General features: G+C 50.4%; 2 protein-coding genes across 2 annotated transcripts in view; one reads left to right on the forward strand and one right to left on the reverse strand.

Moving 5' to 3' along the window:
- The window catches only part of SHISAL1 (shisa like 1), a 76,936-nt gene extending 67,249 nt beyond the window's left edge, over positions 1-9,687 (forward strand). The window contains exon 5 of the mRNA XM_060166940.1: positions 9,530-9,687. Within this exon, the coding sequence (XP_060022923.1) occupies position 9,530 (1 nt within the window). The 3' untranslated portion in view covers positions 9,531-9,687. The remainder of the gene's footprint in view (positions 1-9,529) is intronic.
- PARVB (parvin beta) overlaps positions 1-16,457 on the reverse strand; it is a 238,171-nt gene that overhangs the window by 52,825 nt on the left and 168,889 nt on the right. The gene's annotated exons all lie outside the window — the stretch shown is intronic.

Raw genomic sequence — 16,457 nt, forward strand, 5'->3', positions numbered from 1 at the left:
GTCTCTCACACAACATTTTATCTATGAGGTGAATTCCTCCGTGTTGTTGGGCATATCAAGAGCCTGTTCTTTTTCAGTGCTGTGTAGTACTCCATCATACGGATGTAGCACGCTCTGCTTATCCCTTTACCTGTTGAGGACATTTGGGTCGTTTCTATTATCCATAGAGCTGCTCTGAACCTTCACAGCTAAGTACTCTGGTGAACAGGTGAACACATTTCTCTTGCGTGTCGTACAAGTGTCCTGGGGCTGCTGCAACCAGTGACCACGAACTCAGTGGCTTAGAACAGGACAAATTATCCTCTTATAGTGCTGATGGGCGGAAGTTCAACGTGAGCCTTGTGAACCCCTAATATTCAGGTGCTGGCAGAGCTGGTTCCTTGGAGGTTCCGGGGAGAATCTGTTCCCTGGGCTTTGCCAGTTTCTGGAGGTGGCCTGTGTTCCATGGCGTGTGGGCCCTTCCTGTGATGGCATCACTCCGACCTCTGCTTCCATCCTCACATCTCTTTCTCTGACTCTGACCCTCCTGCCCCCCTCCTTTAAGAACCCTTGTGATGACCCCAGGCCCACCCGGTAACCAGCCTCCCCGTCACAAGGCCCTTGACCCATTCACACCAGCAGAATCCCTTTCACCCCGTGAGGCCACATTCACAGCCTCTGGGGATGAGGATGGAGACCTCTTTGGGGGCCTGAGTTCTACCCACACAGGTGTATATGTGGCATCAGGGGACAGGCATATATTCAACTTCAGCACGTACAGCTCCCCAGTTCCCCAAAGCAGGTGAGCCATTGTGCGCTCCCCAGGTCATGGGTGAGAGTTCCTCCCCCACCTCACCAGTCTTTCTCATCTTAGCCCTTTGTTTCGGGGGCTTGTAGGGCAGCTCCCTGTAGCAGTTTTACGTTGCATTTTCTCCATGCTCGCGTTTCACTTTCTATCATCATTACCGAGCACACCTCCTCCATGCCGCCCCCCATGACCACACCTTCTGCCACTAAGAGGCCACCATCTGTGCCGGGGGACTCTGCTCTCCCCTCCGTGGCAGTGCCCTCTTACCACCCTGGTGGTCCCGCATTGTTCGCCCCTTTGTGAGGAGTGGTCAAAGCGTCTCCACCTCTCAGGTTGCTGTGAGGACGCAATAGAAATTGAGCTGAAGGCTCCTGTCCCCACTCCCCGCTTATCGTCCCCACTAGATCCAGGCTGAGCTCTTATCAGTGCCGTGGGCACAGTATCTGCAGCTCACCTGGCAATGTAGTCACGCTGTGCCTCGTGAGGCCTCTGCTTTTATCCTGAGCAGTGACTGTGACAGATTCTCCGCCTTCTGGAAGCGTCCATTGTTATGCAAATTGCCAGGAGCTCTGTCTTATCTCCCCAGTTAGGTTGCAGAGGCCAGCCGGAGACCCTCCTTATCTGCCGGGCCCCATCCGGGTCCCAGCCCTGCATCCTCTCTCCAGGGCAGCGGTACCTGCTGCTTGACTGGCCTCCCCACAGCCAGCCTAGCCAGGCCACCACCCGGCACCTGAGGGGTGGCAGTGCAGCCCAGTGGCCGGCAGCACAGGCTGGACTCCTGGCTCCACCACTAGCCAGATACGTGACTCTGCGCAAGTCACACTACCTTCCTGAGGCTCGGTTTCCTCACCTGTAAATAGGGGAAATAGGGCTACGGCTGTTGGGAGAGCGAAGTGAGACTAGGCATAGAAAGTGCTTGGGGCTTCCCTGGTGGCGCAGTGGTTGAGAGTCCGCCTGCCGATGCAGGGGACACGGGTTCGTGTCCCGGTCCGGGAGGATCCCACATGCCGCGGAGCGGCTGGGCCCGTGAGCCATGGCCGCTGAGCCTGCGCGTCCGGAGCCTGTGCTCCGCAACGGGAGAGGCCACAACAATGAGAGGCCCGCGTACCGCAAAAAAAAAAAAAAAGTGCTTGGACAGTGCCCAGCCCAGAAGAGATACCCCATCACAGCAGCCCTAACTCTGACCTTTCTTGGGATTAGGAAGGATCTTCCACGTCTACGTCCCAGAGCCCTGGGATCTCGTGTAGGGCCTTCACCTGGCAGTTGAAGTGCTCCGTGGCTGCCTGTCTAGCCTCAACCCACCAGGAAGATCCTGCGTCACCTGCTGTGACCCTCTGACTGGTCTGGGCTCAGTGACCCCTCCTCCTGGTGTGCCTTCCCCCACTTCCTGACATGAGTTTTCCCTGGGTCCCCGCCCCCATCCAAGCCACGCCCCCAGCCACTCAGCGCTGACACAGTGCGGATCTGTCGCTCTTGTTTTAGGGTCCCAGTGTGGCTCCCCCCCAGCTCAGAGCACTCGAGGGCTGGGCTCACTCCTTCCAGGTCTGTGTCTCAGCACCCAGCCCAGGCCTGGCAGAAGATGCTACCAGCAGCGGCTTCCAGAGGCATCATTCTGCTTTGGTCTCCACTGCGTGGGGAGCCATTGTTTCTGAACCAGTTCCCCAGTGATGGACATTTCTTTGATCCTAATCCTCCACTTTTACCCACATTACTGCAATAAATGAGCTTGTAAGAATTTTGCCCTTGTGAGCGTATTTGTAGGATAGTGGTTAAGTGGAATTACTGGGTCAGAGGGCGCGCGCATCTATAACTTGGGTGCGCGCCAAGCTGCCTTCCAGGAGTGACCTGACGTCCCTCCCACCAGCACAAAGCAGAGGTTTCCCCCCCAAACCCAGCAAACACATGGTGCGCTCAACCTTTTTGATCTCTGCAGACGTGATGAGTGGAGGAATGTAGAAGCTTCCTTTGAGCTGTGCTCTGGAACGCCTTCTCATTATGGCTTTCATTTGCGTTTCTCTTATTTTATAGACTTTGGATTTGCCGTTGGACAGTTTCTTTCTGGCATTGCTTTGTTGAGATTCACTTTTCCTGGATTCTCTGGGCGGTTTCTATTGTCTTGGAAATTCACCCATCTCATCCAAGTTTCTGATTTTTGCTGCACAGGGTTGAGTGGGTAGGTTGTGTGTTCCCCCCATCTTTCCTGAGCGCCAGCTCTGTGCCAGGTGTCGTTATTGGTCCTGGGGGTAGAGTAGTGGGCCAGCTCCCATTTATATAGAGGCTACAGACAATTTAAAATACGTGTGGAATTCCCTGGTGGTCCAGTGGTTAAGACTCTGCGCTTCCACTGCAGTGGATGTGGATTCCATCCCTGGTCAGGGAGCTAAGATCCCACATGCAGGGCGGCACGGCCAAATAACAAATAAAATAAAATATGTGGACTGTTAGATGGTGATACGTGCTAGCGAGAAAAACACTATGAGAGCAGGGAGGGAGTTGATGATGGAGTCCAGCTTTCAATAAGGTGGTCAGAGAAGGTCTCAGTAATAGGTGACTTGAAGGACGAAAGGGAATAGACACGTGTTTATCTGGGAGAAGAGAGGGAAGCATGCTGGTGCAGGTGCTGTCTTGGTCTAAGTTCTTGGAGAAACACAACCAGTAGGATAGATATCGATACAGATATAGATATAGTATAGACACAGATGTAGATATCTATATATAAATCTAGATTATAGATAGATATCTATATATAAATATATGTCTATATATAATACAGATAAAATATGTGAAATCTACACAGAGACAGCTATATATATAAAGAGACATTCCAAGGCATTGCCTCGTGCAGATTTGGAGGCTGAGAAGTCCCAAACCTGTACTTGGCAAGCTGGAGATCTCGCAGGGCTGATGGCCCAGGACCACTCCAAGTCTGAAGGCCTGAGAACCAAGAGAGCCAATGGTGTAAATTCCAGTCCAAATCCAAGTCTGAAGGCAGGAAAAGACTGATGACCCAGCTCAAAGACAGGAAGGCAGAGAGGGAATTCTCCCTTCCTCTGCCTGTTTCTTCTACCCAGGCCCTCAGTGGATTGGAGAAGGCTTACCTGCATTGGGTAGGTGATCCACTTGACTCAGTCCACAGATTCAAAGACGGATCTCATCCAGAAACACCCTCACAGACACACCCAGGACCACGTATGATCCAATATCCGGGCACCACCCCTGTGGCCCAGTCAAGTTGACACGTAAAATGAGCCTTCGTGGCTGGAGTGGAGTGAGCAAAAGAGAGAAGATAAGGGATGTGACCAGAGAGGATGGAGAGGAAGGTCTTTGGCGTCTACTCTGAGTGAGACGGGAGCCAGTGAGGGTTTTGAGCAGAGGAGGGACATGACATGACATGGATTTTCACAGGATCCCTCTGGCTGCTGTATGGAGAGTAGACAGAAGAGCTTGATAAGCGAGGAGGCCATGGTAGAAGCAATGGAGGTGGCAGAAGGGCAAGGTTCATGGATACATCTGAAGGATTTACTAGTGGACTGGATTTGGGGATGAGAGAAAGAGATGCTCTGGGACTCTGTTGGAGTTGTATTTACTGAAGTCAGGAAAATTGTGGGAAAAGCTGATTTGGGGCAGAGGATCAGGATTTTAGTTTTGAGCATATTAAGTTTGAGATGTCTATTAAATATACAGTTGGTGATGTCAAGTAGACAGTTTGAAGCTACGGTGTGAGCTTGAGGCTGAAAGAGACATTAATGTATGTAGAGTAGTTAATTCCTTGGGAGGAGATGATTTCCTCAGGAGTGAGTAGAGATGGAAAGGAGAAGAGGAGATTGAGAAGATGGGGAGGGACCGACGGGGGAGCCTGAGAAGAAGCAGCATGAAAATTAGGAGGAGAACCAAGAGAGGGGCCTGGAGTGTCCTGGAAGCAGGAGAAGTGATCACCTGTGTCAGTGCTGCCAAGGGGACAAGTAAAAGGAGGACCGAGAATTGACCCCTGGATTTAGCAACATGGAGGTCTTTGGTGACCTTAACAAGGGTAAACCCTGCAGAATAGTTGGGTCAAAAGGCTATCTAGAGGGGTTAAGAGATAGTGGAGAAGCGGAATTGGAAAGGAAAAGTACAGATAACTTTTAAGTGGTCACTTTCTCCTTCTGCTTTATTAAAGTCACCAACAGTTAATGTGTCCTGTTTTTCAAAAAGAGTAAGAAATTGTATTTATTTATTCATTTCTTCCTTTTATGTGTTTAACTTCATCTCAGTTTTAATTTGTCAAGTGCTTTCCTATGCCTTCCTTCAGTATTTTGCCTTTTTTTTTCTAATTTTTGAGCTGGATAGCTAATTCATGTTCTCTTATTTATTAATATAAATATGTAAAGCTATAAATTTTCCTCTGAGCATTGCCTTGGCTGCATCTCACAAGTTCTGAAATGTAATCTTTTTATTTTCATTATTGTCTAGATATTCTGCAACTTTGAATTTTTGCTCTATCTTTGACACAAGAGTTATTTTAAAGCATTTTAAAACTTCTTGGGTTTTGTTTTGTGGTTTTTTTATTAACATTTTCAAATTCTAGTGTATTGTGATCAGAGAATGTTGCCTTACATCTACTTTTTGGAATTTAATTTCTTTGTGGCCTGATAATTGTTTTTTGTGTGTGCATTTTCAAGAGCATTTGAACAGAAGGAAGATTCTGTTTAATACACACACATAGGGCTTCCCTGGTGGTGCAGTGGTTAAGAATCTGCCTGCCAATGCAGAGGACACAGGTTCAAGCCCTGGTCCGGGAAGATCCCACATGCCGCAGAGCAACTAAGCCCATGCGCCACAACTACTGGGCCTGCACTCTAGAGCCCACAAGCCACAACTACTGAGCCCACATGCCACAACTACTGAAGCCCATGTGCCTACAGCCCATGCTCCACAACAAAGAGAAGCCACCGCAATGAGAAGCCCACGCACTGCAATGAAGAGTAGCCTCTGCTTGCCACAACTAGAGAAAGCCCATGCACAGCAATGAAGACCCAATGCAGCCAAAAATAAATTAATTAATTAATTTTAAAAAGCCACACATACTATGTTATTAATTAGGTTATTTGGCTCTCTATACCTTATTTATGTTTTTGTCAACTTAATCTGTGAGGGACTGAGAGAGGTGAATTAAAATGCACCAATATTAACACACTCTGTCTTTTTCTTCCTACATTTTCAGATTTCTTGCTCTATGAACGTTGAGGCTATGTTACTTGGTGCAAAGACACTCATTACTTTAAGTCCTCATGGTGACTCTCATCCTTGATCCCCACACAATGCCGTCTTTTTCTCATTCTCTATTTCTTGCCCTGACTTCAGCTCTGTCTAACATTCAGATCAAGACCCCTGCTTTCTCTTGGTTTGCACTTGTTTTGTTTCTGCCCATTCTTTCTTGTGTAATTGTGGCAAAACACATAACAAAATTTACCATTTTAACCACTGTACCGTTCAGTGGCATTAAGTACATTCACACTGTTGTACAACCATCACTACCGTCCATCTCCAAAACTTTTTCATCAACTACTCATCTTATTATATGAAACCTTTCTGAATTATTCTACCTTCAGTGGATTTTGCTTGTAAACCATTCTGAGTCTTTTTTTTTTTTTCAGCAAGTGTGCGTGTCTCATTAACATTTACTAATACGGCAGCTACATTTAGTCTTAGTTCTGTCATCATAGTTTATGACATGCTTTATGCTTTTATAGCTTTTGTGGGGGTTGTCAATTTTCACCATATGGCCTCTGTTTTCTTTGTTTTCTTTTTTGTTTATATATCTTCTGACAATTTGGAAAGCTGTGTTTTTCATCCCATAGTTATCTTCATAATTATACTGTCATATGATACACTTAATCCTCTATTTCTTTAGACACTGTTTATTTTCTCCCTACTATGAATGATGCCCAAATTAGAACATATCTACTCTCCCTCCCCTTCTCTCACTTCCATCAAATGATTTTAGTTGATTATATTATATTAATTTTTCCATTTACCTTTGCACCTCTAATGTTATTTCCATCTCTAACTGATCCTTTTGGACTCCCAACTATAAGCAAATAAGACATAGTTTGCATATGTTACCTCCCTCTTTCTGACCTCCACCTTCCCTACTATAGTTTATATTGGTTCTCTGTTTCCTTTTTTGTTCTTTTCTGTAACAGTCACAATACATTAGTTTCAGACATAGACCTACAGTTAAATAGATTCTCATTGCTAGTACTCTTGCCAGAGTTGCTCTATTTACCCTTTGTTATCCTAAGGTATAGGATGTTATCCTTTATTATCCTCTATGTATCCTCTGTTAATTTATGCAAGAAGGGCTCATGGGAGCTATAATTCAAAAATGTGTTTTTAGAAGTTTTTCTGTTGACTTTATACTTAAAATCGGGTTCATCTGGGCTTCAAATTCTTGCTTCATTCATTCATTCAACAAAGACTTATTATGTGTACCAGTTACTGCTCCAGACCCTGCAATGCAAAAATGAACACAACACACAAATACCTGGACCCTCATGTAGCTAATTTTCTAGTTGGGAGAGACAAACAATAAGCTAGACCAGGACTTCCCTGGTGGCGCAGTGGTTGAGAATCCGCCTGCCGATGCAAGGGATGCAGGTTCGTGCCCCGGTCGGGAAGACCCCACATGCTGCGGAGCGGCTGGGCCCGTGAGCCATGGCCGCTGAGCCTGCGCGTCCGGAGCCTGTGCTCCGCAACGGGAGAGGCCGCAACAGTGAGAGGCCCGTGTACTGCAAAAAAAAAAAAAAATGCTAGACCAGTAAGTAAAATATTTGGTGTACTAGATGGAGAATGATAAAGCAGGTGATGGGGGACCACAGAATCTGTCACCCAGAGCGCAGTGATGCAGAATGGGGTGTTGACTCTGCCATTTGGAGTATCAAGCCCTCTGGAAAGATGGACTTTGTTGGCTTAACCCCTCCATTATCTTCCCCCCTTGCCCCTGGGACACACTGGAGTTTGGTGGAAGATGGTTTATCTGCTGGTAGCTGTAATCAGATACAAGTTGCAGAAACCCAGCTACAATGGTGTGGAGGTGGACAATCTGGGGCTGCCACCAGAACCAGATTTCTCCCTGCTTCCCACTCCAGCCACATTAGTGAAGGTCCTTTGTTCTCATGCTCTTCCTCTGGATCCATGTCCCCTTCCCAGTAGACTTCCACTTGCATAGCATTGGCCAGAGTGGGTATGTGACCACTCCGGTCTGCAAGGGAGTATGGGAAGGTGAATATTTGTGACTGGGTAATTACCCCTATAAATGGCTATAGGACAGGGGATTCACTGTGTCGGCCAGAGATGGAGTTTGTATTTCTGTTCCTCATTATCCTTGTTTGGAGGTGATCTCAAGAGGAGAAAGAACAAAGGCAACTCAACTCTGCCAATCAAAGCTGTAAGTGCCCCGTGGGCTGGCGTTTACACTCTTGACCTTATCCCAGTGATCTCGTGACCTGTCCATGTGCCCGGAGTGTCCTGGTTTCCTCTCCATGGTTTTGTACGGTATGGTCCTATCCAGTGGTGTACCACCAAGGTTTACAATGGTTCTTTTTATTATTATGAGTGTTATCTGTATCTGTTCTTAATATTTTCTAGTTTGTTATAACAAGGGTGACCATCTGGTTTATCATCCAAAGTAGAATACTTTTGAGGCTGAAAAGGGAACAATATTAAAAATGTTGTCAGAACAATAAGTATTAACTGGGACTATCCTAACCCAAGACATATAAACACCCTGGTAACCGTTGAGGTAAAAAAACACTGTTGGTTTTATAAGTTTTTTTGTTTTTTTTTTTTAACATCTTTATTGGGGTATAATTTCTTTACAATGGTGTATTAGTTTCTGCTTTATAACAAAGTGAATCAGTTATACATATACACATGTCCCCATATCTCCTCCCTCTTGCATCTCCCTCCCTCCCACCCTCCCTATCCCACCCCTCCAGGCGGTCACAAAGCACCGAGCTGATCTCCCTGTGCCATGCGGCTGCTTCCCACTAGCTATCTACCTTACTTTTGGTAGTGTATATATGTCCATGCCTCTCTCTCACCCTGTCACAGCTCACCCTTCCTGCTCCCAATATCCTCAAGTCTGTTCTCCAGTAGGTCTGTGTCTTTATTCCTGTCTTCTCCCTAGGTTCTTCATGACATTTTTTTTCTTAAATTCCGTATATATGTGTTAGCATACAGTATTTGTCTTTCTCTTTCTGACTTACTTCACTCTGTATGGCACACTCTAGGTCTATCCACCTCATTACAAATAGCTCAATTTCATTTCTTTTTATGGCTGAGTAATAGGTTTTATAAGTTGATCTGGTTTTGTCTTACAGATTGAAAATTGTATCTTTGTATCTGCACTCTCTGTTCTAATAATTAGCCTGTTGATTCTCTTGGGTTTTCTATGTACGTGATCTGCCAATAATGGTAATTAGGGTTCTTCTAGCCCACTCCTGACACTCTATGCTCTTTTCTTGTCTTATTGCTTGGGCCGGGGCACTAGTGCTGTATGAAACCATAGTGATAGCAGACCTGCTTGTCTTGCTTCCAGCTTTAAAGTCAAACAGGTCTCAATAACTAGAAGACAAAAACATGTCATGTGCTCAGAGAAAAACCTGGGTTCTCCTGGAACTGAGGCCAGAGAGAAATGTCCCCAGTGCATCACCATGGAGGAGACACCATGTGATACTTTGTTCCTTTCTGCTTCCCTAGAAAACCCTTTTGCCGTGCCTCAGGATGGGGGAGGTGAGACCCAAAGCACCTGGCTCAGCCTCCGAGAAGTACCACTTCAAGACGCCAGGGAGAGCCAAGACGGCCGCGGTGGCGGCAGAGGAGAAAACGCCGCCTGTGTCCGAACCCTTCCTCGGACTTCTAACACTACGAGCAAACTCAGGGGTGGGGGCCGGGTGCAGGGGGGGGCTTCTGAGCCACCCGTCCGCAAGCAATAGTCCCATTTTGGGCCAGTGGTTTCTGAGAGATGGCGCCATGGTGGACTCAGGATGACCGACACAGCTGCTCCGGCCAAGTGAAGCCGGGAGGATTCAGGCCATGTGTCGTACCCGTGCGTGGTTCCCTTGCCTCTGCTCCCTCCAGTAGTGGCCTGTGGGCCTCTCTGTGTCAGAATATTGAATGTGAGTGTGTGTGCGTGCGTGTGCGTGTGATCAGGGGTATCCTTTTCGTTTGTTTGATTGGTTTTATTGGGGTCCCCCCAAGTTCTCTGATGGGCCTGAGTCACCTTGTGCTGGGGGTCTGGCCCAGCGTCCGGGCCCCAGCTTCTTGCTGCAGCTGTGAGCCAGATGGAGTTGGCAAGCACAGGGCACAGCCACGCTTTGTCTCAGGGGGTGTTGGGGATGCGAAATGCCGGCGGGGTTTCGTTCTTATGGAATTTGTTCCCATAATGACAGTGATAATGAGAGACACGTCTCAGGCCATCCTCGGGGCAGGCACTAGATTATCTTCACGTACGCCCTCTCTCATCACCTGGGAGGTGGGTGGGATGAACTCCCTGCAGAAATGGCCCATGTCTCACAGCCAGGAGGAGACCAGTCCTCGGTTTGACCTCAGAGGTATAAGAACCCAAAGTCCAAGCTCCCCAGCCCAGGGTACCCCCAACACAGTCCCTGGAGCATCCCCCCAATGGCTTCTCAGTGGATGGGCCATCACCCAAGCTCTCCACCGTCGCTTCCGCAGGACCCTCCTACACACAGCACATTCTGGTTAAACACCTACTGTCTGCCAGCCCTCTGCTGAGCAGCGATCGGGAAGGGAGATGAGTCAGGCTGGCCTCGTCCCTGCCCTGGGGGAGCCGCAGCTGGTGGGAGAGACAGACACACAGATCTTTGCTGGACAGAGTGATGAGCACTGTGGAAATGCAGAGGGGAAGGTTCTAGAAGCCCTTCCCATTTAATGAGGGACTTCCACAAAAACTTGGATGCCCGTAACATCCGTCCACAGAGCTTACCACTGCCACCACCCACCCCGCCAGCCCGGGGGCACACACACGGAAGGGCCTGACCTAGGAAACGATCACATAAATCCCCGAGGGCCAGGGTGGCAGTGTAGACACCCTCATTCCCCCGGTGTTAGTGAAGCCAAAATCTCCCCCAGCGCCCAGCTGGGTGGGCCCGGCTCCTCTGCTTGCGTACCCTCACCTGGCAGGACCCAGTGTCTTCCACAGACCCTCTGCCCATCAGACGTGGCAGTGAGCAGGCAGGCCCCTGCTCGTGGTGCTGGTGTCCTAGCTGGGGGAGAGGACAGGGAAGAAATAAGCAGTGAATAAGGAAGGTAGCAATAGCAGTGAGCCCTAAGCCGAGAATTTGGTCAAAACAATGCTCACGGGGGTCCTCTTGAGCTTGGGTGGTCTGGGAAGGGCTTTCTGAGCGGGCTAAGCCTAGCTCTGAATGATAAGCAAGAGCCAGCCATGGACATTAAAGATATTCCAGGCAGAAGGAACAGCTAGTGCAAAGGCCCTGAGGCAGCAACTAGCTTGATGCTTTCAAGGAACAAAAAGAAATCCAGGTTGGCTGGGACACAGAGGAAGGGTGGAAAGAGAGGTGGGTGAGAGCCCAGATGCCGTGGTCCGCTGTGAGTCACCTTAGCCTGGAAAATCGTAACACCTGTCCTTTGATAAAGCAGAAAGAAGTTTCCAGGGTGTCAAGCGTTTTCCATCCAGCCTGGCTTTTCGTCCTCTCAAAGCCCATAAAGAAGGGACTCTCCCCATTTCGTGGCCTACAATGCTGAGCCTCAGATGGGTCAGGTGGCTTGCCCAAGGTCACACAGGCAAGCTAAGGAAGACCCAGACCTGTGGCTTGAGTCCCGTCTTCTCCAGACGGTGCCGCCAGGGCCCGGGTGTACAGCTTTGGCAGAGGCAATGTCAGAGAACCTCCGCTTGGGGTCTTGATTAGGGATAGGCGTGGCTTCCTTTACCCTGGACGCTGAGACACGCCAGGACCTGCCCCTGGGCCTTGTCCATGCGGAGCAGTAGTCGCCATGGAGGGGAGCTCAGTAGTCATTCAGCCCAGCTGGATCAGCAAACACCTGCATCCCATGTGCATGGCCTCGGGAATCAGAGAGACCTGAGCCTTGGGGAGAGCGGTGTGGGCGCAGACCCAGATTCTGACGTCAGCTCTGCGCTGAGCGCAGTGTGACCCCAGGCAAGTTCTGTGCCTTCTCTGCCCTGACTAAAAGAAAGGGCTGTCGAAGCCCTTCCCACTTAAGGCGGGACTTCCACGAAAACTTGGATGCCCGTAACATCTGTCCACAGAGCCGACGTCAGCTCTGCAGGGACTTTTAGGGGGCTTGCTTCTCTGGCTTCCTGCGGTTCTGGGGCTGCTCGTGCGGCTGTTCATACGGAGACGCTTCCCCTGCCAAGAAGGAGCTGGCCTTGCCTCTCTGCCCCGAGCACTAGAGCCAGAGGTCACTGTCACAGAGACCAGCAAGGGCTAGGGTTCCCCTGATCTGCAACCCTGGGCTTGAGAGCTTGCAAGGCGCTGCTCCCGACTCCACCAGAGGTCTTTCCAGGAGCGAATGATGACCCCGTGGAGGTTTACTGTTGCAGCCGGGCTGGGGATCAGAACCCTCTGTTGTGTGCAGGCGGCCCCTCATCGTGAAGCTCAGCAGACACCACAGACTTAGCAAACGGACACAGGGCAGCCTGGGATGCAGGGGGTGGAGTGCAGGGACCCACAGCACTCGCTGCCCCTTCCCCGCTGGGTGGTGTTGGGCAAATCGCTTCACCTCTCTGAGCCTCACCTGTCAAGTGTGTGGGGTGTTGGCGTGGGACGGAGTGGCTGAGGGGAGAGGGCAGTGTGCGTGGGTGTGAACGCCCATCTGAAAGGCACACGTATGCGGTTCATTCCCTCTCAATGTCAAGGGCTCCTCAAAGCCCCTGGGACACGGGCCATCCTGACAAAAACCTGCCCCATCCTACCATGGCAGGCAGACGCGCCAATGAGTAGAGTCCCTGAGAATAAGATGCAGGGCAGTGACAGGTTCAAGTAGAGATTTACAGAGTTAGTGTTTTTTAGTGACTCCCTAACCTGATTTTTCGAGCTGCCTAGTTTTACTTTTTACTGTGAGCTTCTGGCTATAACCACATAATTTGTAAAAATAACAATAATAATACTACGAAAAGCAAAACAAAAAGAAGAGAGAGAAGATGGCAATATATCCGCTGAGGAGCTTGTCTTTGACTCCCTGTATTTGTAAGGACTTTTTCCCACTGGGAACTGTGTGTTATAACGAGCAGTTTTATGCTTTCCTTCTCATCTGTGTATAGCGTAATTGTGCGTTTGGGAATCTCTACGCAGAACCAATACCTGGTAGCACCCATGGGCCTCTCTGCCCCCACCTGAACCTCTGAGATCCCCCTGCACCTCAAGGAGCAGCCCGCTAGCTCAGAAGGGCCTGGGGCCGCCAGCTGCCAGCCCGACATCTGACGCTGACCGGGACCTATAGGAAACAGGCCTTAACTGAAAGCACACGCACACGCACGCACACACATGCACACATGCACATGTGTGATTCTGCAGGTAGATCCCGTCTCTCTGATGAGCCCGTCTCTGATGCTTTAGAGAAAGAGCAGGTAGGCAGCTAGCATTCCTGGAGTGGGGGCCTTTCTCCTCTTCATCCAAAAAACCCTTCAGGCAAATTCATCCCCAGGGCTAGAAAGGAGGGCTTGGGGGCATCAGGGGAAACACAGCCAGGAAGGGGGGTTAACAGGCTTCTTCTACCAAGAGATGCTTCTCAGCTCACCGTCAGATCAAAAGCTCCCTTTAGGCCATTCCCGTCACATCGAGCCTGGCACCATCTCCCATGCGCCCAGCAGACCCCCAGACCCCTGTCCGCACCAGGCCGGTGTCCCAGCCCTCCGCTGTCCCTCCGGACCATGGTCCCTGCCCAGGCCCTGGCTCCTGGCTCCTCTGACACCCCATTTACTGTGTCTCCTAGAGGTCGTGCCGTAAAAGAAGATTAGTTTCCCAGAGTCACAGACTTTTTAAAAATTGTTGATTGATTTATTTTCATTTTTTCAGCTTTGCTGATTGGTCCCCACCGATGGCAGGAGCCATGCCTTAGGTGGCCCTCAGAGGTGAATTTACAGATTCCGCAGCGGTCCAAGTTGACATGATAGCCCCGAGAGGAGTTGCTGGGGGCATTTCTTGTCCATGTGGAGGGGCAGCCACGTCACTGCAGACACGTCTGGGTGGCCCCCTCTCTGCGGCAACCTTGGGGGATTCTTATCTTACCGCTCAGCTGGCGAGCATAGACAGTGTCTACCTGTCCCCACTGGCCATCTGCAAGGTCAGCGGGGCAGCCACCCATCTAGTGAGTGGGTGACACTCTGGCCACTGCCACCTGCAGCCCCAGAACTCACCACCAGGCTGGGGTGATGTCCTGTCCCCTCCAGAAAACAAACACGGCACACCCTCCGTCTGACCGATGCCACGCCAGGCTCCCCGGCCCCTCCTTACAGCACAAATGCAGCACCAGATGGTGATTAAGTGAATGTATGCAGCTTTGGAGCCCGTGGCCTGAAAACTTGAATGTTGAGTTGAGCAGTCAGGTGAGGTAGAAGATTCTAGAAATTCCATTTGTTCATGCATGCATTCATTCATCTATTCAACAAATATTTACCCAGTGCCCCTCTGGGAGCTATTCCTGCTGTAGACGGAGATGTCAGGGAACATGCAGTGTCTGAGGGAGCGGCTGGGATCACCTGTGAAATGACTTGTTGTGCCTAACGGTTAGGAATGTTCAAATTCATAAAGAGAATAAGTGACCTTGGAGGTGGCATTGTCTCCCCCCTCGCCCCACCCCCAAGTTTTCAGTCCAAGATGCTGCCAGACAGTTGGTGCTAGATAGATGCTTGATGAGTGAGCAGCTTTGACTATTAGTTACACTCTACCTAAAACTCCTATCTTCACGTCAAAGCCCTGACCTGTTTGCCCTTGACGGACTGAAATTCAGGGCTGCTGCAGTGCCCACCTCCAGGGGGCACCGTTTCTATAGACTGTGCTGTGAACAGTGACCCCAGGGATGGTGCAGTAAGACGCCCTGTGAATTGCCCTAAACTGCTCTCCGAAATGTGCAGGATCCCATCAAAGTCAGCGAACCCCAGGAAGGGTCATCGTGCACATGACCAAAACTTACAGATTACACGGCCTCTGTGGGCCGCCAGTGTGGTCACAACCGGAGCCAAACTGGTGTCCCCAAGAGAATCTCTTCTTGGAAACTCACCTCAAGTTCTCACCTCGGTTCCTTCCTGTCTCTTCCCCATCTTCTAGGTTAAAGCTAGTGGGATACGTCACTGTCAAATAACCAAACAGTCAGGGTCTGGGTGATGGGCAATAACTAAGTGGGGACTGCGAGAGTGGGGGGCTTTGTCACCCTGACAAGGTAGGACCCCCCCACCCAAGGTCGGTGTGTCCTCCCCAGGATCAGCCGGACAAGGGCGCAGACACCATGGGACAGACTTGTCTCTCTCCTGTAAACCCCTACTTCACGCGAGCAGGCGTGGGGTCTCTCTGAGAGCTGATAACCGGGAAAACCAAAAACCAATAATATTCCTAATAAGAATATAATGTAATAATAATAATAATAATGATGTGTTTTACACGGACCGCTGTTGCACTGCTTTTGTCTTTCTATACAGTAGTTTTTATAAAGATGTCCTTAGGTTTTAATAAAGGAGTGTCACGTCAACTCTTCCCTGTATTAAAATTTGCTTTAATGTTTCAAAAATGTGCTCGGGGGAAGCTGAGCTCACAATTGTGGTCACTCTGTCGGGAGGGTGGACGGTCAGGGCCTGGGGTCTCAGCTAAGAAGCTGCTGGGGTGCTGTTAGGGGCAGCTGATCACATGGGTCCCTCTGGGAAGCCTCAGAGGGTCCAGCCCAAGGGCAGATGGGGAGGCCTGATGGACACCACCTCCCAGAGGGCAAGATTGAGGTCGCAAAGGAGACAGAGCCTCCAAAGGGGCACTGGAGGGCGGCAGGAGGGGCTGCAAGCCGTGGGCCGTCAGCGACGATTGCTGGGGATGCAGCGCCATCCCCTCGCAACCCCCACCCCCAGCACCACCCCCTTCCCCTGCGCCCGAGGCTGGTGCAGCGTGAGAGCAGCTCTGCGGGTCAGTGTGTTTCCAGGCCTGGCTCAGAAGACAGCCCCCAGTGGCTGAGTCCACCTCCAGCCGGTGGGTCCACGGAGGAAGACCAGACCCCCTGCTCCAGCAGGGACAGACACACTTATTGGGCAAATAGGGGTTTTGCACCTCCAACAACTGTCGCCCAAGGGGGCCACGTTGGAGCCTCTCCACCCCCTCCTCAACCTCATTCCCAATTTGGCCAGAGCAGTGTCCCTCCGGGCCCAGCTCAGCTCAGAATTTCTGTCTTAAGTGCTAGTCAACTCTTCCTGCCACCCCAATGGACTTGAGTCCCATGGGATGGCGCAGACTCTCAGCACACACCCTCCCCCCCGCCAGCACCACCAGCCTCATGGCTGGGGCAGAGGAAAAGGACCGGGAAGAGGCCAGGGTTGACATCACTGCTTTGTTGCGGGCACGCTCTTGGGGCATGTTGAGGCTTTTTGGAGAGCCCCGTGGAGGTCTTCCATGCCCCTGTTTCCAGGCAAGGAGGACCGGGCCAGGAC

Source organism: Lagenorhynchus albirostris, chromosome 11 (assembly GCF_949774975.1).
Source record: "Lagenorhynchus albirostris chromosome 11, mLagAlb1.1, whole genome shotgun sequence".
In the NCBI taxonomy this organism is placed as follows: domain Eukaryota; kingdom Metazoa; phylum Chordata; class Mammalia; order Artiodactyla; family Delphinidae; genus Lagenorhynchus; species Lagenorhynchus albirostris.